General features: G+C 47.3%; 1 protein-coding gene and 1 long non-coding RNA gene across 4 annotated transcripts in view; one reads left to right on the forward strand and one right to left on the reverse strand.

Moving 5' to 3' along the window:
* The window catches only part of DLEC1 (DLEC1 cilia and flagella associated protein), a 122,612-nt gene that overhangs the window by 23,023 nt on the left and 73,209 nt on the right, over window positions 1–26,380 (reverse strand). For all 3 annotated transcript variants that reach the window (XM_083189100.1, XM_083189102.1, XM_083189101.1), the window contains exons 20-29: window positions 25,546–25,704; window positions 22,819–22,958; window positions 20,785–20,938; window positions 18,460–18,570; window positions 15,056–15,180; window positions 11,089–11,274; window positions 10,192–10,259; window positions 8,646–8,797; window positions 6,779–6,894; window positions 5,885–5,955 (exon numbers count right to left, since the gene is read on the reverse strand). In XM_083189100.1, the coding sequence (XP_083045226.1) occupies window positions 5,885–5,955; window positions 6,779–6,894; window positions 8,646–8,797; window positions 10,192–10,259; window positions 11,089–11,274; window positions 15,056–15,180; window positions 18,460–18,570; window positions 20,785–20,938; window positions 22,819–22,958; window positions 25,546–25,704 (1,282 nt within the window). The remainder of the gene's footprint in view (window positions 1–5,884; window positions 5,956–6,778; window positions 6,895–8,645; window positions 8,798–10,191; window positions 10,260–11,088; window positions 11,275–15,055; window positions 15,181–18,459; window positions 18,571–20,784; window positions 20,939–22,818; window positions 22,959–25,545; window positions 25,705–26,380) is intronic.
* Window positions 639–23,389, forward strand: LOC146081126 (uncharacterized). The gene is made up of 4 exons (XR_014475064.1): window positions 639–698; window positions 3,368–3,450; window positions 17,155–17,265; window positions 22,845–23,389. It is a non-coding gene; the product is annotated as an uncharacterized LOC146081126 (long non-coding RNA).

Genomic DNA, 26,380 nt, shown 5'->3' on the forward strand with positions numbered 1-26,380 from the left:
TTTCTTACATGGAATAGCCTTCAATTCGAAGAACAAGAATATACTGTCGAGTTTCACATGAAAGTTCTCTTTTTCTGGCCATTTTTAGAGTATAATCGAACCCACAAATGTGACGCTCCAGATAAACAATCAGAACCTATCTCTTATTTATTTAGCACCCTCTAGAAGCTAGTAGGCAGGATCTGATTGGTTGCCCATAGCAAAATCACATGTGAAGTAGAATTTACATTTAAGTAAATTTCCCCAAATGTATCATTAGAACATTGGAGTGAAGGTTGCTGGAAATGTGCCTCTATACACCTATGTAGATATTCATTTTAAAAACCAGACGTTTGCAGCTAGTATAGTCATTTGCCACATTAACACTGTATAAAGTGTATTTCTGTTTAATGTTGTCTTCACTGAAAAAAACAGTGCTTTTTCTTTAAAAAAATAAGGAAATTTCTAAGTGACCCCAAACTTTTGAAAGGTAGTGGGAGAATATCTCTACTACAGTCAGGGCCGGCGCCACCACTAGGCAAGGTTAGGCATTTGCCTAGGGCGCCGGCCACTGGAGGGCGGTAGTGAGCCAGCCAGCAGCAGTAGCAGCAGCAGCAGGAAGCTACCACGCACGCTGCCGCAGTTCGCAGAGGAGAGGATCAAGAAGAAGCTGCCTGCCGACTCAATCAGACGACTACAGCAACAAGTGCAGCTATTGTGTAAGCAATTATTTGGTCCCCAGCCTGTCCTGTCTTCGTCGTTTCTCCCCCTCCCCCCCCCCCCTGCCGGAGCCCGCCCGTGTACTAACTTGTTGCGCTGTCAGATACATTCAGTACCCATCCCTGGCTGCCGCCCGGTCCGGTCACCAGCTATGGCAGCCAGAGTCATTTGGGCTGCTTCAGCCTGTCTGTCGGGCTGCCTCAGCCGCCTGTCAGGCTGCGGTACACTGTACACTGACTGAACTGCAGGCTTCAGGGGATGGAGCTAGCCTACACAGACTCGGCGGGGAGCTACACGGATTCCACACTCCACAGTGGAATTGGAGGGGGCGGAGCTACACGGAACTGTGTCAGAGTGTGTATCTTGGCTCAGGGTCAGTGGCAGTTTTGTGATGATTCATCTGCCACTGGCCGGGTCCCTGTCCCCTCTCCAGGTCTGCTTAATGTGCCTGCCTGCTGCTCCTCCTACATTGAAAGAGCTTGTTTTCATAAAAGGGGCGTGGCCACGGAGGTCCGTGATTAGGCCACGCCCCTGACTTTGCATGGGCACGGTGACCTTTGACTGAGCACTGCAGCAACCTTCCAGCTCACCCTATGTCTGACTGGAGCAGGATACCATTATATGGAGCCCTGCCCTGATGGTGCAAGAAAAGGAGCAGACTAGTTTCCCAGCAGCCAGGAAGTAGAAGGCAAGGTGTGTTTACAGTGTGTGTGGAGTGTCGGGGTGTGTCACATGGATCTCGCCCCTGTGTCTATCTCTCTATGCCTTTCCTAGTTCCCTGCAATTTACTACATCTTCCCTAGTGCCCTGTGTCTCAAAAAGTCATCATCCGTAGCACCCTGCATCTCACCACACCATCCCTGCATCTCACTACATAATCGCTAGCACCCTCCGTCTCACTAAGCCAACCCTAGCGCCCTGCGTCTCACTACAACCCCCCTCCTGCCCTGCATTATACTATGCCCTCCCTCCTGCCCTGTGCAGTGGCGTAGTTAGAAACTTTTCTCCCCCCTGCCAAAAAATATCTGGTGCCGCCTCCCCCCCTTAACCCAAGAAGGGGCGAGGAGATTAACTATGGGCGCCGCTGGCTTAGCTGACCCAGGCAGCAGTGAGCTCTGAGCATATGCACAGAGGGGGACCCGCTCATTAAATATACACTGCGCTGGGTCCCCGCTCATTAAATATGCACAGAGCGGGACCAGCTCAGCGCTCACTGCTGACTCAGTCGTCTGTCAGTTCAGCCAGCGGCGCCCACCATAGACCCTGCTGGCGCCGCTCCCCCAAGCGGCTGAACTGACAGACGACTGAGTCAGCAGTGAGCGCTGAGCTGGTCCCGCTACATATGTAGCTATGCCACTGGCCCTGCATCTCACTACACCCTTCCTAGCGTTGTGCATCTCACTATGCCCACTCTTCCATCCTGCGTCTCACTATGTCATCCCTACCCACAAGTCTCACTATCTTTTACCTACCGCCCCGTGTCTCACTATCCCCACCCTACCGCCCCAAATCTCTCTATCCCCTCCCTACCGCCCCAAATTTCTCTATTCCCTCCCTACCGCCCCGGCATCCCTCTTTAACCTCTCTACAGTCTTTCTATCCCTACATCTCCCTATACCTTCCTTACTGGCCTGTGTATCTCTGCTTCCTCTGCATCTTTCTGGGTGGGATGCTCTAACCCAGAAATGCGGTAAAAACCCAGTTATCTGGGTTTTTACTGCATTTTTAAATTCTCTAACCCCCCTTCGCAGTGGCAGCGCTGCGGATGGAATCACCAGCAAAAGCTGGCGATTACCTGCAGAAGCCTATGGGCTTTTTACTGCAGCGTTGTGTGAGGGATCCATCACGGATCCCTCCCAGCATGCCCTGCGGCCGGTGCCGTGCTCTGCACTTGCGCAGACGGACTCCCGGGTCTCAGACCCGGAAGTCCAGCACCGTGGCCGCATCGCAAGGGACAGCTCTCATCGTAAGAGCTGTCCCTTGTGTTAATGATTGCATATGTTAGAGCATGAGCGATCATTAAGAATGCGGTGGCCGGTGGAGGGGGGCGGCGGATGTTAGAACATCCCGCCCTCTATCCTCACGAGCAGGTAGCCACTTGTGCTGCACCACTGTGTATCAGTATATTTTGGTATATATTACTAAAGTGTATATCAGTACATCAGTATGGATCTGTGGATCAGTACATCAGTGTGTATTTGTGTCTATCCGTAGATATCAGTACATCAATGGGCAGATTGGCCCTGGCCGGCCCATAATACATTAGAACCGGCTGCTCTCCCCGCTGGCTGGGCCCTGGACCAGGGCTCCATCCTCCTCCCTCTGCTCTCCTGCAGGGAGCGCTGCAGTGTTTGCATGCTGGCCTGAGCTGCGCCGGTGTGGGGTGCTCTGCACGGCTGCAGGCCCTGACTGGGTTGTGTGGCTGACTGTGCAGGGGGGAGAAAAGCAAGACGGAGGACTGTATGGGTGTGTGAGAGAGAGGTGCCAAGGCTTCATGAAAAGGATCCCGGGAACCAGAGGTCCCCGCCGGAGATATGCTTGGGATAAGCATATTGATATCCTTACAAAAAAATAAGGATCAAATATGGTTTGAGGTAACATGTTTAAAAAAGGGGCAGACTAGATGGGCCAAGTGGTTCTTATCTGCCGTCACATTCTATGTTTCCAGAGCTGGAGTGCAGTGACATGAAGTAAACCCGGTCCGGTGCATCTTCCCAAAAAGCAGGCTCCTTTCAACCACGTGAAGGCCAGGTTAGTAGCTACTACACACCCCACCCCCATGTAGCCTAACCGTATCCATATAAACACACCCATAGTCTAACCCTATCCACACACACACATACGCCTAATCCTATCTACACACATACAGTACACAGAGTAACCCTATCCACACACACACACCTGTAGCCTAATCCTATCCGAACACATACACAGCCTGACTCTGTCCATACGCACACACATACACACACACACGTAGCCTAAAACTATACATTCATCCCCCCTTCCGCAGCCTAACCCTAATCTTTCATACACGCTGGCCTGCAGCATAAGGGCTATTTCACACGCTCCGGCTCCTATCGGGCGGCGAAACCCCGCACGGCCAAGAATCCGTGCCGCATTCAGGAGTTCCCAGTGGTGGGATCCGGCTGCAACCGGGCAGCCAGGCCGTGGCCGTCCCATGTGAATGGACATAATTGTGTCCATTATTAACTACGGTGTGCGGCACAGCTTTTCGCCGTGCGTGGTTTTGCCGCCCGGCAGGGGCCGGAGCGTGCGAAATAGCCCTCACTGTGGTGGGGGCGTAGTCAGCCTGGAGGGGAGAAGTGATATATGAGGTGGGCGTATCCCATCCCCCTTGACTGACCACGCCCCTCATGAGATCCCACCCTCATTAGGGCTGCTTTGAGAAATTTCCCAGGCTGGTTTAAAATCCCAATCCGCCCCTGCACCTTGCTTACCTCTATGCAGCAGCCAGCCTGGAGAAAGGCATTCCCCGTGGGCTATATGTGAACCTGATGTTTATGGCAACTACTTAGAGAGAATGTGATTGGGGCCTGTGTTCCAGCTATGACACCATGTTAAATACCCCTGAAAATTATAGAAGTGCCTGACAGCATCTCATCTCCCTATGATGTAGGGACTGATACAGTGGCACAGCAGTAGAAGAACAAGAGACTGCAATAGTCCATTCTGGAGATAATGAGGGCATGAATTCATATTTTTGCATTATGTAGTGTGAGATAAACACATATTTATTCTCAGATGCATGTAAGAGTATTTTGAGAGAAACTGGATGTGGGGGACAAAGGACCGTTCTGTGCTCAGAAAGACACCTACTGTAGGCACACTCAGAGAGCAATGCTTCCTTGAATCTCCGGCCTGGTTCCTACTGTGTGGTGTAATGTGATTTTTGGGCCCTACTTTGCAGCATAATGTGATGTTTGGCTCCTACTGTGTGTCATAATGTGATTTGTGGCCCCTACTGTGTGGCATGTGATTTGTGGCCCCTACTGTGCAGCATAATGTGATGTTTGGCTAATACTGTGTGTCATAATGTGATTTTTGGGTCCTACTGTGTGGCATAATGTGATTTGTGGCCCCTACTGTGTGGCATTTGATTTGTGGCCCCTACTGTGTAGCATAATGTGATGTTTGGCTAATACTGTGTGTCATAATGTGATTTTTGGGTCCTACTGTGTGGCATAGTGTGATTTGTGGCCCCTACTGTGCGGCGTAATGTGATTTTTGGCCCCTACTGTGCAGCATAATGTGATGTTTGACTCCTATTGTGCGGCGATTATGTTGTTAATCTAAAAATATAGTAAAAATGTTAAGTCAATTGTGTATGTGGGGGCGAGAGGGGGGGGCGGTATCCTGTAGGTTTGCCTAGGGCGCCTAGATGCCTTGCACCGGCCCTGACTACAGTACATCCCTTTCATACCTTGGAAACTACTAAGAATACAGTCTCATCCTCTATTGCCATGACTAGTGTAATGCACTCCTTTATGGCCTTTCCGTCCCAATCTTGCCGCTCTTGTTAACTGAGCAGCCAAACTCATTTTTCTGGCTCGTTGCGCCACTCAGAATCAAAGTCAATCTTCTCTTTCTCACTAATAACGCCTTCAGCTGCTCTGTCCCTTATTTCTAACCTCATTTCCATGCACAATCTATCCTGCTCACTTTGCTCTGCCAACAACCATCTCTTCTCCACTCCAGGACTTCTCCCACGGCACTCCTTACCTCTGGAACCCCCTCATAATCAGACTTGCCTCCAGCTTCCCAGCCACAAACATGAACTTAAAGCTATGAATTGTAGCATACCACCCATCTTCCTAATTCTCTCCTCAGCATTTATTAGCTCTGTTCCCTTCTTACTCTTGCGTCCACCCAGATCTGTTATAGATTGTTTGCTCTCTCACAAGCAAGGGCATCTCCTGCTGTAGTCCCTACACAACTACATATTCTGAGTGCTTCAACAATATAAATATATTTATATGTAAAGTTCTTGTATGTACTATGTTGGCTTTTTTTGTGTATTTTACCTGCTTGTATAGCAGTGTGGAGCCATATAAATACTAAAAGTACTTGCCCTACAGCACCTATGTGCTCACTATCCTCCTTTTGTGCAAATATTAATAAATAGTACCCAGTGATAGAAACAATTAACACATACACACACACTTACCACAAGGACTTGGATTGTTAATGCTCAAGCAGCGAGAAATTGTATCTCCACCTGACACGTGAGTTCCAAACCTTAAAAGAAGGAATAGGCTATAAATAATTAATCAACAGTGCCGTATCGTGGGGTGTGCGACTGATGTCAGGCTAAGAGGATGGCACGATCACTGTCCTCGCAGAACCCATTTACACCTACTGGACTGCCTTGTAATTCACCCCACTACATAGAAGGCAGCAGAGTGCACCCACCTTCCTGCCCCCCTGGCGTTTGTTGTGCGATGTCACATGAGCTAGGTGTGTGGTATGCCAGCACAGGGTATCCGTGAGCCCTGCGATATCGTTTTATACTTATTTAGGCTGATGGTCATTGACTGTACCCAGAGCTCTACATCTATTTCAGTACTAGGGAGATGTGACTCAAATAATACCAACTTTACTTAGCGAAAAAGATGCATAATTTATAATTAAACTTATTACACAATCATTATTTTTTAGTAGTTGGATCATTATTTCACATTTGCTTTTATTATCTATATAACGCTAGATGAAGTTGAGGACTAGATTTACAAAGCGGCGGCTTCTGTTTCCTGGTTGGAACTGAAAAGTTTAAGCGGCACTACCATTCAGTATAATGTATGCCAGGATTTACACTGAATGTGGCACTTTAAATATTTATCTCCCGTTTAGTGTAAATCGAACAGTAAAATAGACTGTGCAGGCAAGAATATATAGTACAGATCTGTACTATATAGTCCAAATCCAATGCGTTTTGCTTACCATTCTATTTGATACCAATCAAATCGGGATTGAGTCTTAAGCAAAATTGCACCTTGTGAGCACACAGTGTGGACATTTCATCACTTCGATTTCAGAGCATTACAAAAAGGCTTCACTTTACCTTAGCACAGGCCCTTCAGTCTGTCTACCAGGCCTCGGTCCTGTCATCTGGAAGTACAGAGGACATCCTTTCACACTCATCTTCATAGCGATCTCCTTAGGAGTTAGATCCCCAACCTGGTGATAGGATAATGTAAATCATTTGTTTTTGCATAAACAGAAAAAATAAATTACACTTTTAAAGTAAAAACAAAAAAAGTTAACAATGTTCTATACTGTAATATGTGCAGATGGACTGCCTGCAAATGCCCTTTACTAAGTTCGCTCCAGCACAGCACAAGCAGAGCGGATTCGGGTGCTACCAATCAGGGGCTGACAGGCAACTATCAAAAATGTTTTCATGTTATCGTGTATGTGATATAATATGTGTGCTTGATCCCCCAAGGATTGACAGTGCTGGCTGCATCAGGTGCCATGCGACGTCTTGAAATCAGCATTATGGTGTCCATACACATATGCGATTGGATGCGATGGGACATCGCAATGCGATGTCCCATCGCATCCGATCCCATCTTATGGTGCCCAAGTGCTTTTTTTTCCCAGCACCTGATGTAACATGCCACCTGCAATGCCACATCGGGTGATGGCAGAGGGCGGGCAGCAGTGTAGCAGAGCGCTGTGCAGGAGGGCTGGCGCGCAGCGTTAGTCATTTGTGGGCGGCAGAATTTGAAAAACATTTCAAAACACTGGGTATTCCCTCTGATTCCTCTGTTTGGTTTAGAGAGCTCCGCTACATCGCTGCACGCTCCCCGAAAACCGCAGCTTGCCGCTAGTGCTCCTGCCACTCACCATTGATCACACTGCGAGCGATCGTACAGTATGTGATCACTCATGCAATTGGATAAATATTATGTGCAGCACGACTCTCCCGGAATGGCCGGGAGTCTCCCGAAAATCGGGACCCCCTCCCGGCCCCCCAGAAGGGTGGGCAACCCTCCCAGATTCAGGGGGGACCCCCCCTGCGCCCTGGATCGCGGCATTAAAATGCCGCAATCCTAGGGTCTCAGAGGGGGCGGAGCTAAAATGACACAATCACGTCATTTTAGCCCCGCACCCTCCACGGAGATCCGGCAGTTTGTCATCATGGGGGCGTGGCTTAGTGACGTCACACTTAAGCCCCGTCCCCTGAGCGGCTGCTGGAACTCTCCGGGCTTCTCCCGGAGAGGAGAATTATAAAGTCGGCAACCCTGACATAATATCTATTGACGCGACATTCGACCAGCGGGCCCGCGCATCGTGCTGGATGACACATTTGACGTGCATACAATCTTTCATTTTATCGCATAGATGTGGTCGAAATTGAAGGATTGTATGCCATATTGCCCTAGTGTATGGGCACCATAAGGCTTCACACACTCCTAAGCCTGCCTACAGAACCCTGTGAAACTAACCAATGGGAGACCAGGGGGGGGCTTACACAGTGCTGCTGATCCCCAGGGGACTCATACAGCACATGATAACATGTATGTTTATATGTGCTAAGTGTACCTCCGTGAACTACGTGGTCGGTGCTGCAACCCGGCCACTGCTCCATATGGGATTTATTTAATGCACAAGTTCAACATAGACAAAATATCAACACAAGGAAAATGACAACATGGCAATGGTTGATTAAAAAAAAAGTGAAAACTCAGTTCAACCTTTCTCCTGTGTCCACCTTTCGATGTCAACCTAATGACTGTTGACCTAGACACTGTCGGCCCTTTATACCATAACCACATTTTACAAGCTTAGAATTTGCCTTTATAAGGTAGAACCAATGTTGATATGAATGCTGCTTGTAACATCACTAGAAACTAGGTGCAACACTGTGGCATACAGTATGAGTAACATAGCTGCTGACTCCATGCTTCCTGTAACACACATACCATACAGACAAGCTGGTCTGAGTACTCTCCCCACATATTGCTATAAGCAATCACATCAATGGATATCTGCTGGAACGGCCCCAGGGTGCCACAGCTTGGCTGAGGGATGAATGCTGCCCCCTGTCCATCGGATAATATCGATGTTCTCAAATCTAGAAGCACATAAGAAGTTATTTATAGTATTTACTTTATTTACATGGTCTGTAGCCCCTTACATTTCATTTTATATTGGATTCGACAATTTAGTCAGCCTATGTAGATACTGCCAGAGTAGACCACCAATGGGAGACCATGAATATTAGTCTAGCTGCTGAATAGATTGTGGGGTGAATGTGAAGTGAGGGGATGACTAGAAGGGGGATCTGCAAAAGTCCATGCGGGAGATAATGCCACTGTAGTAAGGTTAGTGCAGTACCTAGTGTAAACGTGCTCATACACTTATCCGATCCCGATGGATCGCACCAAGAAATCGGCCCAAATCTAATGTGTTTGACACCCCATCCGACCCGATGCGCGGTCCTGTGTGCATCGGGTCAGACCCTACAGATTGAACCTGCCGCAGGTTGTGTTGGGTCCGATCAGTAGGTGTGCTCCAGTGGTGAGGGGGCGGGCAGTGTGGGGTCTGGGCTGTGCTAAACGCCCGGGGTGTATGGGTGCAGCGTTGCGGTGGGTTGCTCAGCACTTCCCAGACACTGCAGACACTTCCCAGACAAGTGCCAAATCGTTAGTGAGCTCTCCCGGGGAGCTCAGGGGAAATTAGGACCAATTTGACAAGTTGGCCTAATATATGGGGCCTTAAGACATGTGGAATGTATTCATTTTATGTTTGTACCAGGATTTAGATACAGATCAGGTGTGACGACCAAAAGGACAGTACTGGATCAAAGAAGATGCTTAGGCATAGAACGTGAGATGAAAGGTGTACTTTCTGATGTCCGCATATATCGAGATAACAGATGGAAGCTTCCAATGACAGAGTTTGCATTCTGTCCGAAGATAAATCACTAAACAATTCAGTTTGTCAGTGACCGCCCCCAACCTCTCCGTCATGCCCTCATTACCATGACAACGTCCAAGGAACGTTGAGTGTTTCCATATGGTAATGAGGCTGCTCGGCGCCCCCGTCTGCTGTGTGGGGTGCGTGCACCCAGCAAACAGAATGTTCACCGTGGGTATGCACACCCTGCATATGCACATACGCAGAAATGCGAATGCGCACAGCCCAACCACCAGTCTGGTTGTGAAGGCTGGCCGAGCATTTTTTTTCCACATCCCAAATTATGAGTGAAGCAAAACATAAATATGTAAACATTTTTGGTCAAATATACTAAGCCATGAAAAGTGGAGCGTGATAAACCACCAGGCAATCAGCTCCTACCTGTCATTTTTAACTTTATAGATTGAATTATTCAGTGTGTATAAAGTAATTTGTTCATTATGTAGCTCAGGAGTTCTAGGGAAATCGTTAGCGATATTGTCTGCCTTTATTGTTTAGTCTGTACACGGCATAACAGTGATAAGCATCCAACTTGTCCAGTTCACATACCAGCTTCAGACCTTTTAGCGATCTGTTCTGCAGCCCGCGCAGTCCTCTGCATCAGAGATGATTTAGCACTGAAAGTATGAACGATTCTTCATTACATACATATTATATGATGAATAGAGATTTGACTTTACAGAGGAAATGATGCATTGTATCTATAGTCAATACAAAGTCCGGACTCGCACCAGTAAAGGACTATAGCCATCTTGTAGGTAAGGTGATTGGACACACCAGTGTTGTTACTACACACAAATCATCTAATCCTAAACTGTTGGAGAATCTCCTAGCTGATGTTTACAATAGGAATATGGAGGGGGGGGGGGGGGGGGGGGGGGCATAGTTTACACATACAGTATATTGCATGGGTGTAATTATTACAAAACAATTAGTTTGCACCATGAATATGCAGTATGTTACATCTCCTGTGAAATATACACATGTTTTAGCATACAATTAATTCGATATATATATTCATGATGTTAAATTTGAGGCAAATGATACATACTGATGTGACCAATAGAATATATTGCTGCAGTTGCTCACCATTTAGCAATGTCCTGTGCGACTTGGTTTGTGCTTGTCCCTAACTGTGTGGAGTTTGTATATTCTCCCTGTGCTTGTGTGGGTTTCCTCCCGCAATCCAAAGATATACTTTTAGGTTAATTGGCTCCCAACAAAAAATAACCCTGGTGCGTAAGTGTGCAGACTAGATGGGCCAAGTGGTTCCTATCTGCCGCCAAATTCTATGATTCAAATTTGATGTGTTTGTATTATACAATTTCTGAAAGAATATTATAGGATTGTGTTTTTTTTAAAGCTACCAACTATGTATGTACATGTGACTATGTAACCGTAATAATATAAAGTAAATGCAGGCAGCTTCCTTTTCATCTGACTTACTGAGAGGTCTTTGGCACTTGTGAAGTGAGGAAGCCAGTGAAATAAGCAGCGTGTAATGAGAAGGGTGCAGATATCCCAGTGTGATTGGTCAGAATCAGCCTCCGCTGCACCGTGCTCTGAAGGACAACATCTGACCCAAAGTCCAGCAGCAGTTCTTCAGCCGTCGGTGGAGTAGTATCACTGCCGCTACAGAGACATATACCAGTCAGTAAGAGATCTCTCAAAATCTTTACTTGGGATAATATCCCCCTTTGCCAACATGTCCCCCAGTATGTTACTCATAGATCCTGCTATGCAGACAGCCCGTCAGATAGTGTGTCTATAATCATAGGCTCTTCAATAATTATTACTATGAATTTTCCCAACTACCACCAGGACATCATGGTCCACCTCATGTGAGAGGACTTAAGGGGTGATTCTGATTGACTTGCTAAGCATTGTCATGTGACATCAGCCACCACACCGGCCCACCCACGTATCCATGGGAACGTTCAGTGTTTTCATGGAGATGCCCATCGATGCAACTGCCCCTGTCCCTCCCTCCCCACTGCGAATGGCCCAGCGAGTGATTAAGCCATGACCATTGGGACAGGGGCCGAATTCGGATCACTATGAGTGATCCAGAATTGGCCCCTTGATAAGAAGAGCACCTGTTTGACAGGGACTAACTAATAATGCAGGCTGATTGCCCTGTTGTGTTACTTGGACATCTATGATCTAAAGCCCTGAGCTGCTGGGGCCACGTGGCAGCGCGGCTCACAATGCAAGAAGACTCTGTCCAATCCTAATCAGAGAGCTGAGGTCCCCGCACATCGGGCCTGATTCACACCCGATCGCTCAGATGTTAATTCACAGCCCAATGAATATCCAACGACCACGTATGCGCACTGCGGTCCATGCGCAAGCCATCCGTGCAATCACAACCAGCAATGGCTAGCATGTTGGTCATTCGCATGTTGAGACACAGGTGTGGGCGTTTGGGGCTTGGCATTCCAGCGTTTTCTGAGAGTGACCCGGAAAATGCAGATGGCGTCAGGCCCTTGGGAGGGAGGGCCGGTGATGACGTCTCCTTCTCTCCACGGCCATCGCAGGGCTAAGTCTAGACTTACTCGCCAGCTGCGAACCGGGGAAAACCATTAGATGGGTAGGGATTGAGATTAGATTTCCCTCTGTGTGCACGGCTGTGTACTGGTTCGCGGGGGGAGACCAGGGCGGGGCTGCGTTTACCTGATCACTGGGCTCTAAAGAATTGCAGCCCAGCGATCAGGTCTGAATCAGGCCCATCATTTGTTCAAACACAGGTATCAGTAGTCATCGCTTCTAAGCCTTGAGCAGTACTGTATATAATTGTGTATATACAGTACTGTATATACATAATTATATACTTTTACCTCTTTAAAAAATATATAAATTTAAATAATCTCTTATATATTTGGCTACATCTGTCACTCAAAGTGTGTCTGGAGCTATAACGCTGGGTGGAGCCTCTGACTCACATGACTGACTCACATGACAGAGAACCAGCCCAGTGAGCCCACAGACAGTGCCAGACACCCTCTACCTCTCCATGTTACACAGCAAAGACACAGCTACTCACCAGACACACCAGGTGAGTGCCCCACACCTCCATACCTCCCAACATGACCCTCTCCAGGAGGGACAGAATGCTCTGTTTGTGGACTTCCATCTTAATTTATGATTGTCATCACCTGTCATTTTAAACAGGGTAATTGATAAGAAAGGTGTTTAAGCACAGGTGATGGTAATCCATAAATTAAGAAGAAAGTCCAGAAACAGAGCAATGTGTCCCTCCTGGAGAGGGTCATGTTGGGTATGCACCTCCCTCCCTCCCCCCCCCCCATTCACGGCATCCCCACGATTAAATGGCACATGCAAAACACTGACATGGCTATGGTCGACAATGAAAAAGGTTGACAAGATTTATTTTTCACTTTTTCAATGTTTTCATATTCATTCTCATGTGTCGACATGGACACACTTATGTCAACATTTACATGTGTTGACCTTTCTGTGTTGAATTTTTCTTGTGGCGATTCGTGGCACCCCCCGCGACCCCCCTCCCGCGATTTGCAGCACACCCCCCACAATTCGCGGCACCCCCGGTGACTCCCGCGATTCGCGGCCCCACCCCGTGACCCCCCCCTCCTTCAATTCGCGGCACCCTGCGACCCCCCCTCCCACGAATCGCGCCAACCCCCCGGGCCCTCCCTCCTGCAGTTCACGGTGCCCTCCACGACCCCCCCTACCGCCATTCCCCATACATGACCCCCCCTCCTGTCATTGCGGCAACCCCCCGCCCCCGCGACCCACCCTCCCACGATTCACTGCAACCCCCCGCACCCCCCCATCCCATGATTCGCAGCACCCACACTCCCCCCCCGCGACCCCCCCTGCCGCAATTCACAGCATCCACCCACGACCCCTCCTCCCGTGATTCGCAGACACCCCTCACCTTCTCCCTCCCCCCCCCCACCCCCGCGCGTGATTCACGGCAACCCCAGGATTAAATGGCACATGCAAATCACTGGCACGGCTATGGTCGACAATGAAAAAGGTTGACATGAGTTTTTGAAGATTTAGTTTTCTTTTTTTGAAAGTTTTCATATTCATTCTCATGTGTCGACATGGACACCGATGAAGTGCCACACTTATGTCAACATTTACATGTGTTGAACTTTCTGTGTTGATTTTTTCTTGTAGCAATTTTTTTCCAGTGACAACTATGAACTATGTGCACGTCAACCTACACATCATCAACCAATTCTTTGTATAATATATAACACCTGTTCTGTTTTACTGTAGGTGTTTTAAGTCAGACCTTTTACTGCTACTATTACTGTTTATGTAAATGCATTCTGAATGACAGCAACATCCTACCATCCTTCTACAAGAATATATAACCAACTAGGTGATTCATTGCGCCCCGTGCCCCCCCCCTCCCGCAATTCACGGACCCCCCGCGCACCCCCCCTCCCGCGATTCGCAACCCCCCCTCGCGCAATTCACGCCCCCTCCCACGCTTTGCGGACCCCCACCCTCTCCCGCGATTTGCCGACACCTGCGCCCCCTCCCTCCCTTGATTGACGGGACCCCCCGCGCCCCTCCCGCAATTCACGGCACCCCTAAGCCCCTCTTTAGTCTCCCGTATACTCACACACCCCTATCACTACCCAGCTTCCTGCTCTCCTGAACCGTAACTTCCACCACTGGGGAGTCGCTGACGCTGTTTTGCCCACATGCCCCTATCATGCCTCATAGCCCAGCCTCCTGCTCTCATGCACCCGAACTCCCACCCAGTAGGAGGAGACACTGACTAAGGGCCACCATCCTGTACTCCTGTACTGCCACGCTGGACCCTCACCCACTGGCAGAAGCTGCACAGTATCTCCCACCCTCCTCTTTAATCCCCCTTATGCCCACACACCCCTATCACTACCCAGCCTCCTGTTTTCCTGTGTCGTGACCTCCGTCAGTGGGGAGCCGCTGACTCAGAAACACCCTACTATACTATTGCACACACACTCCTAAACAACATGCACACACAGCCCCCCCCCCCCACACCCACAAATGTCACTGTACCATCCACACTATCAATGTACATCTTACTCTGTAACCGCTTTTTAATTAAACAAAACAATACACACCCCTTCCACATCATATGCTCTCTATTTAACACATTTCACCTATAACTCAAGTTGCAATACAGGGCATCTTACATACAATTCTAACCATCTTTCTCATATACAAATGTTCACAAATTAAGGGGGCACAGCCCCTTACGACGGTGTGAAGAGCGCCCGTAGGGCGCGATGAATCACCTAGTAAATCTATTAATTGTTCATACGTAACTCGGTTAAGCAGCCACTGCCTGCAGATAAGGGAGAGACAATTAGACACAAGAGTGGAAGATGCACGTCGTACAGTATATATATCCTCTAAAGCTCACCTCTCTCCTACAGTAGGCAAGGAGTAGCTGATGTGTAGACCTTGGGGTTTTCCATTGACCGTTAACACCAGAGGTTCCTTCATGTCTTCAACCATGCAGCACATTGGCAGATCTTTCAATTCATCCTACACATCACACCAATAGAACTGGTTGAGGACTCCATGTAAATGGATCTCAGTGGAGTTCTTATTATAACACGCACACTGAACATGAATATAAAAGTCACCTCCTGGGACGCCCATGACCTTTCTGACACATTTCTGATACCATCTGTCCCTATGGTAGCAGCACCTTTGTACATACGCTATGTGTAATGCATGGACTGTGGGAGATTTCTGAATGTTTCCTGCATGTGCATGAGCTATCTCTCAACAATGTCAACATCAGCATTGCATGTGACTCATCAATGTCTAATGGGAGGAGTTATGTGAATCAGACTTATTAGGAAATGTCTGATGGGAGGAGTTATGTGGATCAGAGTTATTAGGTAATGTCTGATGGGAGGAGTCACTCTTGGAGCTCAGCTAGACAGCCATTTAGGGTTATTATTGGGTTCTCAGTACCCAGGCCAAAGGACAGGTGTAGATGTAGCAGTGGTAGACCATTCCATGGAACCTGATTATTTCATCCAGTGGTAACATGTATACTGCAAAAAGCATGGGTGATAGTATAATACAGCAGTTCTCATACTGTGGGTCCTGACCCCAAAATGGGTCCCGACCTTCTCAGAATGGGGTCACGACTCCATGTTGCTGACCATCAGGCTGATTTTTTTAATCTCAGTCATTTTTTCCTCCCATCATTCTGTGCCTCCACAATGCTGCCATGTATGCGCTGTCTGCTGACTACACATGTAATGTGATGACCTTCTGCAGCAACTTGCTGGGGTATTTGTATTGTCTGATGGGGTCCCAGAGCAAAATAGTTTGAGGATCCCCGGTACAGTACCGTGTGGGACACCATATGGCAGTGGCACTGGTGACTATGAGCATATTTCAGATTAATCTCTGTGATTTGCTGGTAAAACATAATTTGAACCAGCTATGGACTGTGCCATCTAGTCCACAAACATTTATCAGGCACTCAATCAGCCCACGGTACACTAACTTATGCTACTGTACATAGCACTAATGTGAGCTTTTAAGTGGAGAACTGCACCCATCCACTATTTTTCAGTCTACATTTACAACAGTAATGATTAGTCTCAATGCTTATCAGAGCTGGGTTAGCGAGAGGCAACCTAGGTAACCTTAGGTGCCCAAACACACTACATTTTTGCGCACTCCTGCGGCCTCCCATCGCACAGTTCAAAAAGTTTGTGCTGCACATACTTTTTGAACTAGCTTCGGATCGCATTGCACGCAAATCGCATGTAAAACGCATGTGATGCGATATAGACCAAAAAGCACGCGATAATCACAGCATGTATGGGCACCTTTAGAGCCCGACCGGTCCCAGGGAGCTTGTGGCCTGCAAGTGGGGGTTTGGTCAAGCAGTCAGGGTGCGTTGGGGCCGCTAGTTTCAGTGTGTCAGGGTGCTGCATGTGCATGTGATCACTATGAGAATGGGCCAGCCAGCAGCAACAGAAAGGGCCCATCATCAGGGGGCATGCATGGTACATCTGTATGCAGCCTGGCCAGATAAAGGGGTCCCTGTGGTTCTAACGATCTTGACTACACAGTGCTTATATAGAGCAACATCAGAAATCATTAGTGCCTGCTGCAGGACCAGGTTATATGAAGAAATCTGCCCTGGGAATCCCCTCTTACACAGACAGGTTCCTCCCTCAGGCCCCCCATCTGATCAGTTTCCCTGCTCGGCTCTTCATAAGCCCCACCTCCAACTCTCTTCTTCTTCTTCCTGTCTGCTTTGTGCGGTGCATAAAAGAAGGCTGGTTCTGTAGCTGCAGTACACACCACAAAGGAACTGTACTCTCCTCCCTTCACAGTCTCTTCCCCTCTCCCCTCCCCCATATATATACACCTCTGCCCTCTTCCCATCTGTACTTCTGCCCCCTCCACTATCTGTGCCTCTGCCCCTTTCCCCGTCTGTGCATGTGCCCTCTTTTACTCATGTGTGCCTATGCCCCCTTTCTGCAGGTGCACCTCTGCCTCCTTGGATGACTGGTACAGTAGCTGTGATCAGAATTGGTGTGAATAGAATCGGACCAAATCCACTCAAACCAACAAGACTGAACCTAAGCATGACAGGTAAGCACAGTTTTCTGCTACTAAGGGGCATATTTATCACAATGCAGAATTGATAAATATATTTCACCTAAATTCATAATGTGAATATTAATATTCCCACGCTAATTTACTATAATCCTCTTGTCAGGAGAGAGGCTCTGACAAGAGCCAGTCCTGAGGGACAGAGCTGGAAATAGTGTAATAGGGTAATGCTATCACACTGCTTCCTGGTTCGGTTCATCAGCGCAGACTGGGCAAAATTCAGTTGTGGACAATCTTGCATTGCTGCTGTTTACTTTTAATCAGCAAGTATGCATCCATATGGTAATGCACACATGTATAAAGGACACTGCTGATGCACTGAGGATCTAGGGTCCAAGGAGCAGTACTGTGTGGGTAAGGTTTATAAAGAATTCTACTGTGTGGGTTAAGGTTTATAAAGAGCTCTACTATGTGATGTTATGTGTATAAGGAGTACTGCAGTGTAGCGTAAGGTTTTTAATTAGTACTGTGTGGTGAAATGTGTACAAGGAGCACCAATGTGTGCCAGAAGGTGTATAAGGAGCACTATTGTGTACCGGAAGGTATTTAATTAGAACTACTATATTGTATAAGATGTACAGGGAGCACTACTCTGTGGCGGAAGGTATAGAAGGAGAACTACTATATGGCATAATGTGTATAAGGAACACTACTGTGTGGAAAAAGGTGGGTTATGATATCAGGGATAGGGTATTAGATTTGGTGTAGCACTTTAGATTATGGGATTGGGTTTGGGTATTATGGAAAATATAGTGCAATGGAGCAACATTAATGCTCGGAAACTCTAATTTTCACCAAGAGAGACCTGGCCTAACCTCCTGCCCAGATGTATAAATTCACTTCGGCACAAGCTAAATATGCTAAAACTTGCTATTTGAAAGGAGCAAGGCAGAATTACTCTGTATGAGTGCCACAGATAGGTAAGTAAGGGCTGGAGGGCAGGCACAAAGAGACTGGTTAGAAGACTTTCCTATGCACTTTGCATAGGAAACATCTGAGAGTATCTGTGCCAAGAGACCTACATTGCCAACAATATACAGCCTCAGGTTATAAACTGGGAAAAAGAGGGGCAGAGGTAGGTTAGATTTTGCATTGGGAGGAATTTAGACATTGCTGTAGGCATACTGGACAAACAATACAAATGTAATGTAGTGAATACAAATGGTAACTTACCATGGTATGAGCTGTCAGCGTCACACACATCTCAGCCTCTTCATTAGGTCCTAACACTCCACTTGCTGGACTAACACTTGCCGAGCAAGCAATAGAATGGCTTGCCAATAGCTGTAGAAAGTAGAACAATGAATAGATATTACTCGCACAACAGCTGTGCACCTACAGTTACACTAGTGCATTTAGATTTTCACCAAAGTGCTTAGGTTTACAGAGCACCGTGCCTGTGTTTGGGGAAGAGCAGAAGTATGCAGTAGGCATTGGGAAGAGCAGGAAGGAGTCCTGCCATCCCATGTAGCCCACCAGTGCACTGAATTTTGGGCAAAAACAAGATTTCATTTAGCAAGATAAGATTATTGAAATTAGCTTGTGCTGGAGAAAGGGCACATTTTTGGGGTGTCCCTTGGTATACAGAGGGTCTGCATGGACAGTTTTTCATAGCAGAAGTGCCTTATTTTTGTCCCAGCTCTGAGATGGAGGAGACCATGAAACATCATGCAATGTTTGATGCCATTCTTGGCAATTAAAGAACCAATAATAGGCAAAGCAGGGGGTGTGGCACTGTTTCTGCAACAACCCGCCTCACTTTAAACCCCTCCCCCCAGCACAACTGCTGCTCAAAGGAAGCAATGTAAATTGGGGACATTCCTTCAAGCGCTGGACAGCCCACTTCACCTGGGAAGCAGGAGGCATGCAGTAGAGTGCCTCTCTCTTTTCTGGGACAATCCTACAACATTTTGGGATTTGGTAAGTAGGATGCTTCCATATTGCACAACTCTCCACAAACAAAGGGGCAACTATACACCTAATAGCTCCACTGGGCTTTGACTTGCAGGTTCAGAGCAGAGACTTACTCGGGGGTGGGATGGAAAAAGCATATATGGCCTAAAGCTGATGTCACACACCCTCCCCTAAACCGCACAGACAGCCTAGTGTTTTCCCAGACACTCCCAGTATTTATTAGCACTCCCACTAAACGTCCGGTTACCACCCCAGACGCCTACTTCCTGTCAATCACCTTCCATAAGCCATCACAAACTCTTAAGCCTACTGTGAAACTAGCCAAAGGGAGTGGGCTTAGAAAGACTTATACTGATCACATGGTGCCCGAAGCGTACATCGCTGCCAATCCTCAGAGATCCATCCAGCAGATATAAACATCTGTCCGTGGCCGTGATTGTGCTGCAAGCGGAGGGGAGCCGGGTGCGGCAGGTGGGAGCCAGGGTACGGGGGGGGGATGTTTACCTCCTGCCGCATTCGTCTGCGCCGGGTCCCGGCTCTCCCGGCTACTGCTGCTAATGAAAAGTGACACTTGGAAAATGGCTGCCCTCATACAGCAGACTAAAAACTGTCTGCAGTATGGGGGCAGCCATTTTCCGAGTGTCACTTTTTTGCATTAGCAGCGATGCAGCAGTAGCCGAGAGAGTCGGGCCCAGGACCCGGCACAGACAGAAGCGCCGGCAGCTGAAGGCAGTGAGTAATAATAGTCCCGCAAACCCCCCCCCTGGACTCACACCCTCTCAGCGCCTCCCCGCCACCGCAGGGGCTGCGGGACTATAGTTACGCCACTGGCGGGAATGACATATTAACATAACTTACTTCATTTCGTTTTATTTTATTTTATTTAGGGCTCCAGTTCTCGAGAGTTACCAACAGTTAAAGTTTTCTAGCTTTTTAGAGGATCAAAATCTTTTAAAATGTGTCAGTGAGTAATGAGTACACCTGTGCACCAGCTAGGTGGTCTGGAAAAAGTGAACTGTTGTACTGGAGTTGGCTACCCCTGCTCTAGGGTGGGGTGCTGTGAATATCAAAGTTTGGGAATCTAGGGGCTGAGTCTGAGAGGATCTGGTCACCTACTGTATGCATCTTTGTCCCAATAGTACAACACAGGCCTTTCCTTTGTGTAGATCTGTCACATCATCGGTCGCACCGTTGTATCTTACACCAGCCCAATAGCCGCTGTAGTTTCTCCATGTGACTATGGCCTCCGATGTGAGAGCTGGGCCTCTCTGTACATAGACACTTTCAGTGATGCTCCCATAAGACACAACATCTCGGTGCGTTTTTGTAGCAATCCCTCTGTTACCTACTAATCAGCGATCATGACCGCCCATCGCATTTCTGCTTCCCAAGTGTCTACATTTGCTCTGCGACACTTTGCAAAAAAAATTGTGTACCCTATGTGGTTCGACTTAGACACATATGCAAGCGTAAAACATCGCCAAACTGTGTAACATCGACACTGTTTCCAACTCTGAATCATGCCCCCATGTCATGAGTATAGAAAAAGTTGAATATTACAATGAAAAAAAAAAAACTTCTTACCGTACTCCAGGTAAAATTTGCTGGGAGCTGTCCCTGGTTAAACATTTTTATTGTTGACTTTGCTGGGACTCCTAGGTAGATCTCGGGGAACACCAACGTACTGGAAAGAAGGCAGACTTGGGGCATCTGGACATCAGCTGTTACCGGTAGATAGCTGGAACAAACGGAGCAGTTTCATAAAACAATCTTAATGTTAAGTACAGATACATCTATCCTCCAAGCGTTACAATTCGCGTTACACATAATGTGCAACAGAAAAAGCTGCGTTCTGATTGTGGGACCACCACCGCTCCCTGCTCAAAGGCCCCTAGAATGGTATTTATGGTATAAATCATAGACTTACTCATGACAGACAGACATATGGTCGACCACTAATGGTCGACAGTAACAAGGTCGACAGGGTCAAAAGGTTGACAGTGTTTAAAGGTCGACATGGTTAAATGGTCAACATGAAAAGGTCGATATTGTTAAAATGGTCGATGTGGAAAAAGGTTGACATGAGTTTTTAAGGTTTTTAGGATGTCTATGTCGACATAGGTCGACATGGACACCGTCTAAGTCTCTATTGTGTGTCGACCTTGATACCCTGTCGACCTTTTGACTGTCGACTATATGACTGTCTATCATGAGTCAGTCTATGATCAGTCTGGACACCAGAATTGTGGGGCAGGTCTCCATCTGTGCCATCGCTCGCAGCATCTCCAAGCAGCAGCCTGATGGCAGCTGTTTGGCAACAGTGCTGTGTGCATTTCCAAAATTCCGCCCCATTTTCTAGGAGTGGCGAGGCCAGGGTTTAGTCCTCTGATGAAGATTTACTGCAGGTGGGAAGGAGGTGACTAATCTGAGTAAGCTTAGTCTAATTCTGATGGCCATGGTGATCTTCATAAGCAGCAATCAGATCAGAGATGCCAACATGAGGCACCTTTATCTTCAGATCAATGGCGTAACTCAGTGGTTCCCAAACTGTGTGCCTAGGCTCCCTGGGGAGCCTCAGGACACTTACAGGGGTGCCTTGGGTTGGTGGACCAAGATCAATTCATATTATTTATGGTCAATGCACCAGGCAAAACCAGTGTTTGTGGCTGCCAATCATAATATATGTGGACAGACAGAAGCAAATCCTGCCCCTCACCACATAACTGTGACATATAAACACAATGCACTTCATTTAATATTTTTTTTCTGAATTTCTCGATAAGAAGCATTTGGCCTAGGGGTGCCTTGAAAATATTTTGATGCTCTAGGGTGCCGTAATTCAAAAAAGTTTGGGAACCACTGGCGTAACTACTGTAAGGCAGCCCCAGCTGCCGCTTGGGGGAGCAAGCCACAGTGGGGTCTGTGTGGGCGCCGGCACCCGCTCGACGCACTGATATGATGCTGCCTGTCGAGGCTAGTCAGCAGCAGCGCAGGTGCAGTCATGGCAGAGATGACAAATCCCTCCACTGATTCAATTGACTGTACACAGAGCCGGCTATTGGCTAATGTGTACAGCATGGGTGGATGGACGTGCTAGGGCTTCCTGGGATGCGTCGGAGACAAGGGAAGCAGCATTGTCTGCTGGTCTCTCTTCCTCTATCCTTCTTCAGCTTCTCCGTTATGTGTGTGATGTCATCACGTCACACACTGGGGCGCTGGAGAGGAGTCTGGGGGGGGCCACAAATTTTTTGGCAGGGGGGGAGCAAAATTTATAGTTACACCACTGCTTCAGATAACTCCTGCAGGCATTAGCATATTTTAGCACAGCAGCTGCATTCTAAGAGGCAGCTGCTGTGCAAAAATATGCTAATCACTGAATCATGCTACTATTGTTAGTCATAGAGCTCAATTCAATTGCATGCGATCTGCCATGGAGCATTGCTCCATTACTCAATGTGCACATATCAGTCAGATAATCATTGCACGTTTTCCTGCCCACGTATAAAGGGTGTGTGTGGGAAAACTTGCACATTCCGAACATCATCTAACTGAATCTCCCCCATATTCTGTGATATATTGTATATTGCCTCACTGTTCTGCCTCCCACTAATCACATACCTTCCGTCTCCGTTTTCTACTTCCAGTTCCAGCACGGTATCCAGCCTCTGACACCGCCATGGCTTAAATGCAACTGACAGATGTGCGGTTCCTAGGGGTTGTAACTCCCCACTCTCTGGAGAAAAATAAAACTGCGACTCCTGTTCACAAAACAAAGCAAATTAAGACGTATAATATGCAGTTATTACAACTTCATTCTGAGCTTGGACGCAGTTACGGTCGCTGTTCCCTCTGACCACAATGCCTGCTTACTACCTTATGCTAATCAGCACAATTATGCCAAATATCCACCCACCCCTCACTGGGTATAACAGATCTGTCAGAGACGGTTGGCTCATCTTTGGCTGTGTGCTGCAAATGATGTCTAGACACTCCTACAAGTCACTGGGACAGCGCGACAGAAGCTTTTAGCTCCATCAGAGAAAGCCGGTTGTCCCCGCTGTCAGTGCGGGGGTAGCCGGCTCTGCTACAAAAGGGATACCAGCGCTGGATCCTGGATCGGTGAGTATGATGGTGTAAAAGTGAGGTGTGTGGATGTGTACAGTATGTAATAAAGTTGTACTTTTCTGTGTGTGTGTTTTCTTTTAACATTCTTTTTACAGGTGGACTACAATTCCCAGCGGGCCCATTAATGCCCCGTATGCTGGGACTTGTGGTTCTCCAAGTCCCAGCATGCGGGGGAGGTCTGCTGGCTCTTGTAGTTCTCCTGTATTAAGCAATGTTAGGAATGTCACTTTAACCCTATCAGGCCGGCGTCCAATGGCCAGGGACGCCGGTGACAGCCCCGGGCTTCAGCCCTGGAGGTGTGAAGCCTGGGGGGGGACCCCTTTATTGGGGGGGTCCCCACTCTTCCAGGTACCCCGTCCAAGGCTGACCAGCCATGGTGCTCATTGTACGGCCGGGGGACCTTATGTAAAAAGTGTCCCCCGGCTGTGGCATGACACCGAGGGCTGTTGGAGCCCGGTGCTGGTTTCAAAATACGGGGGACCCCCAGATTTTTTGTCCCCCGTATTTTTGGAACCAGGTCCGGCTCAATGAGCCCGGGGCTGGTTATGTACAGGAGGGGGGACCCCACGCCGTTTTTTTTTACTTTTACACATATTTTACCAAAGAACCATACACAGATCGCAATGATCTGTGCATGTTCTGACAAAATCACCATAGTTCTGACAAAATCAACAGTCAGGATCAGGTCTATTTTTTTTGTGATGTTTAGACCATTTTTTTGGGGCGATTTACAAATTCGCATCTCATTAAATATGCGAATTGTATATTTTTCAATGGGAAAACATCTGGAAGTTCCGGAGATAAAAAAAAAAATTGCACTTTCAGAAAGTGCGATTTCGCGGCAAATACCGCATTTTTGCCAATTTACGCATCTCATTAATTATGCGAATTCGGAAAAAAGTGCGAAAACGCCAAAAACCCAACATCGACCTCAAATAAATGTCACCCAACATATCTACAGTTACATCAGGATATGTATAAGTAGAATTCTAAAAATGTAATTCAAACATTGAAATTTACAATCGTTACACATATAATGAAGGGGTTGGGATCATTTGGTCTACAGCAAGTTGGTCAACAAGCATTAGGTCGATACCGTTAAAGACATGGGGAAAGGTCGACATGGTTCTAGGTCAACATGGGACATGGTCGACATGGGTCTAGGTCGACATGGGGTTAGGTCGACAGGTCAATAGGTCGACACAAGCAATAGGTTGACAGGGTATAGGTCGACAGTCAAAAGGTTGACATGGGGTTTTTCACATTACATTTGGAGAGGAGTCAACAAGGCCTATGATAAAAGGTACACCAAAAACACAGAGGTGGATCGCTGATGTTTTGGGGATGTGTGAGCTACAAAGGCACAGGAAACTTAAGAAAAATTGATGGCAAGATGAATGCAGCATGTTATCAGAAATTACTGGAGGAAAATTTGCACTCATCAGCTCGGAAGCTGCGCATGGGACGTACTTGGACGTTGCAACATGACAATGATCCAAAACACAAGGCCAAGTCGACCTGTCATTGGCTACAGCAGAATAAAGTGAAGGTTCTTGAGTGGCCATCTCATTCTCCTGACCTCAATATCAATAAACCATTCATGTGAAACATGCAGTTCATGCAAGACAGCCCAAGAATTTACAGGATCTGGAGGCTTTTTGCCAATAAGAATGGGCAGCTTTACCATCTGAGAAAATAAAGAGCCTCACCCACAACTACCACTAAAGACTTCAAGCTGTCATTGATGTTAAAGGGGGCAATACACGGTATTAAGAACTGGGGTATGTAAACTTTTGATCAGGGTCATTTGGGTAGTTTCTGTTGTCATTATGATTTAAAAGAGTAAACACAGTTGTTTGACAATAAATGCTTCACCCAACCACTAACCATAAGTGAAAGAAAAGTTTGTGAGTTATCATTTATATTCTCTGACAAATGGCCAGAAAATCACAAATTCTACTAGGGTATGTAAACTTATGAGCACAACTGTACATGACACAGAAATGTATTCCTGTGAAGACTTGGGTCCCATGACCAAGATATCCCATTCTGTGCAAATATTCCCAATGACTTCTGGTCCCAAGAGTTTCCAATATGGGAGACTCAGCCTGTGCTCCATAGACGGTGTCAGTTATGGTGCTGACCATAATAAGGTTGCCAAAATGAGCTTCCCTGGTTTACACACTAAAGCCAAGTACAACACATGACTTGTGCCGTTACCTCCTCTCCTCTCTCTGCGAGACAAGCTCTGCTCTCCTGAATCCTCCAATGTGCCGATAGGGGACTCTTGTTTTCAATGGTTAATATGCTGATGCATCTGTTGCCCAATTTTATCAGTCCCAGGTCAAGTGATGGGATAACGATAGAAACCGATGGTCCCTGTTGGAATACATAGTGAGAGTCACACAGGAAACTTTCTAACCAGATACTTTTATATCAATATACACTTAAATATGAAAACAGGGAATTATGTCTTCCATTATATTATATTAAAAAGCCTAAGCCCATACAATAATACCAATCAGATTCTGCATATCAATTCTCTGCTGCATCCTAGACATGACAGACAGAATCTGATTGGTTGCTATGGGCAACCTACCTTTTTAGAAGCTTTAGTAAATGTACCCGTCAGAGTGTAACTGATCATTGGTTAAAGAACAAGATTGGTGGAATTGTAGCCAAGTAGCCCCTAAAGCCTACAGTGTGGGATTGTGCACAAATAGGAGCGAGTACAATTACACACGTATAACTGTAATGTAAGTCACAGAACACACACACACTGGGGGTTATTCTTCATTGATTTGCAAGGCTGCGAATTCCCAGCCTTGCAAGTTCACCAAACCCTGTCTTGCGAATGGTGGCCCGGCCAACCACTGGCAAGGGCGATTCGCTCGCAGGGCCTGGAATATACGTTACACCAGCGGCGTAACTATAGCACCGCAGCCCCCGCCACCGCGGGGGGGCGCTGTGCATGTGGGGGGCCGTGGGCTGCGGTGCTATAGTTAAACCCCCCCTCAATCCCCCGCAGACTTACCTTTTTCCTTCAGCCTATGGT

The sequence above is a fragment of the Crinia signifera genome, chromosome 5, assembly GCF_055691185.1.
Source record: "Crinia signifera chromosome 5, ASM5569118v1, whole genome shotgun sequence".
NCBI lineage: Eukaryota > Metazoa > Chordata > Amphibia > Anura > Myobatrachidae > Crinia > Crinia signifera.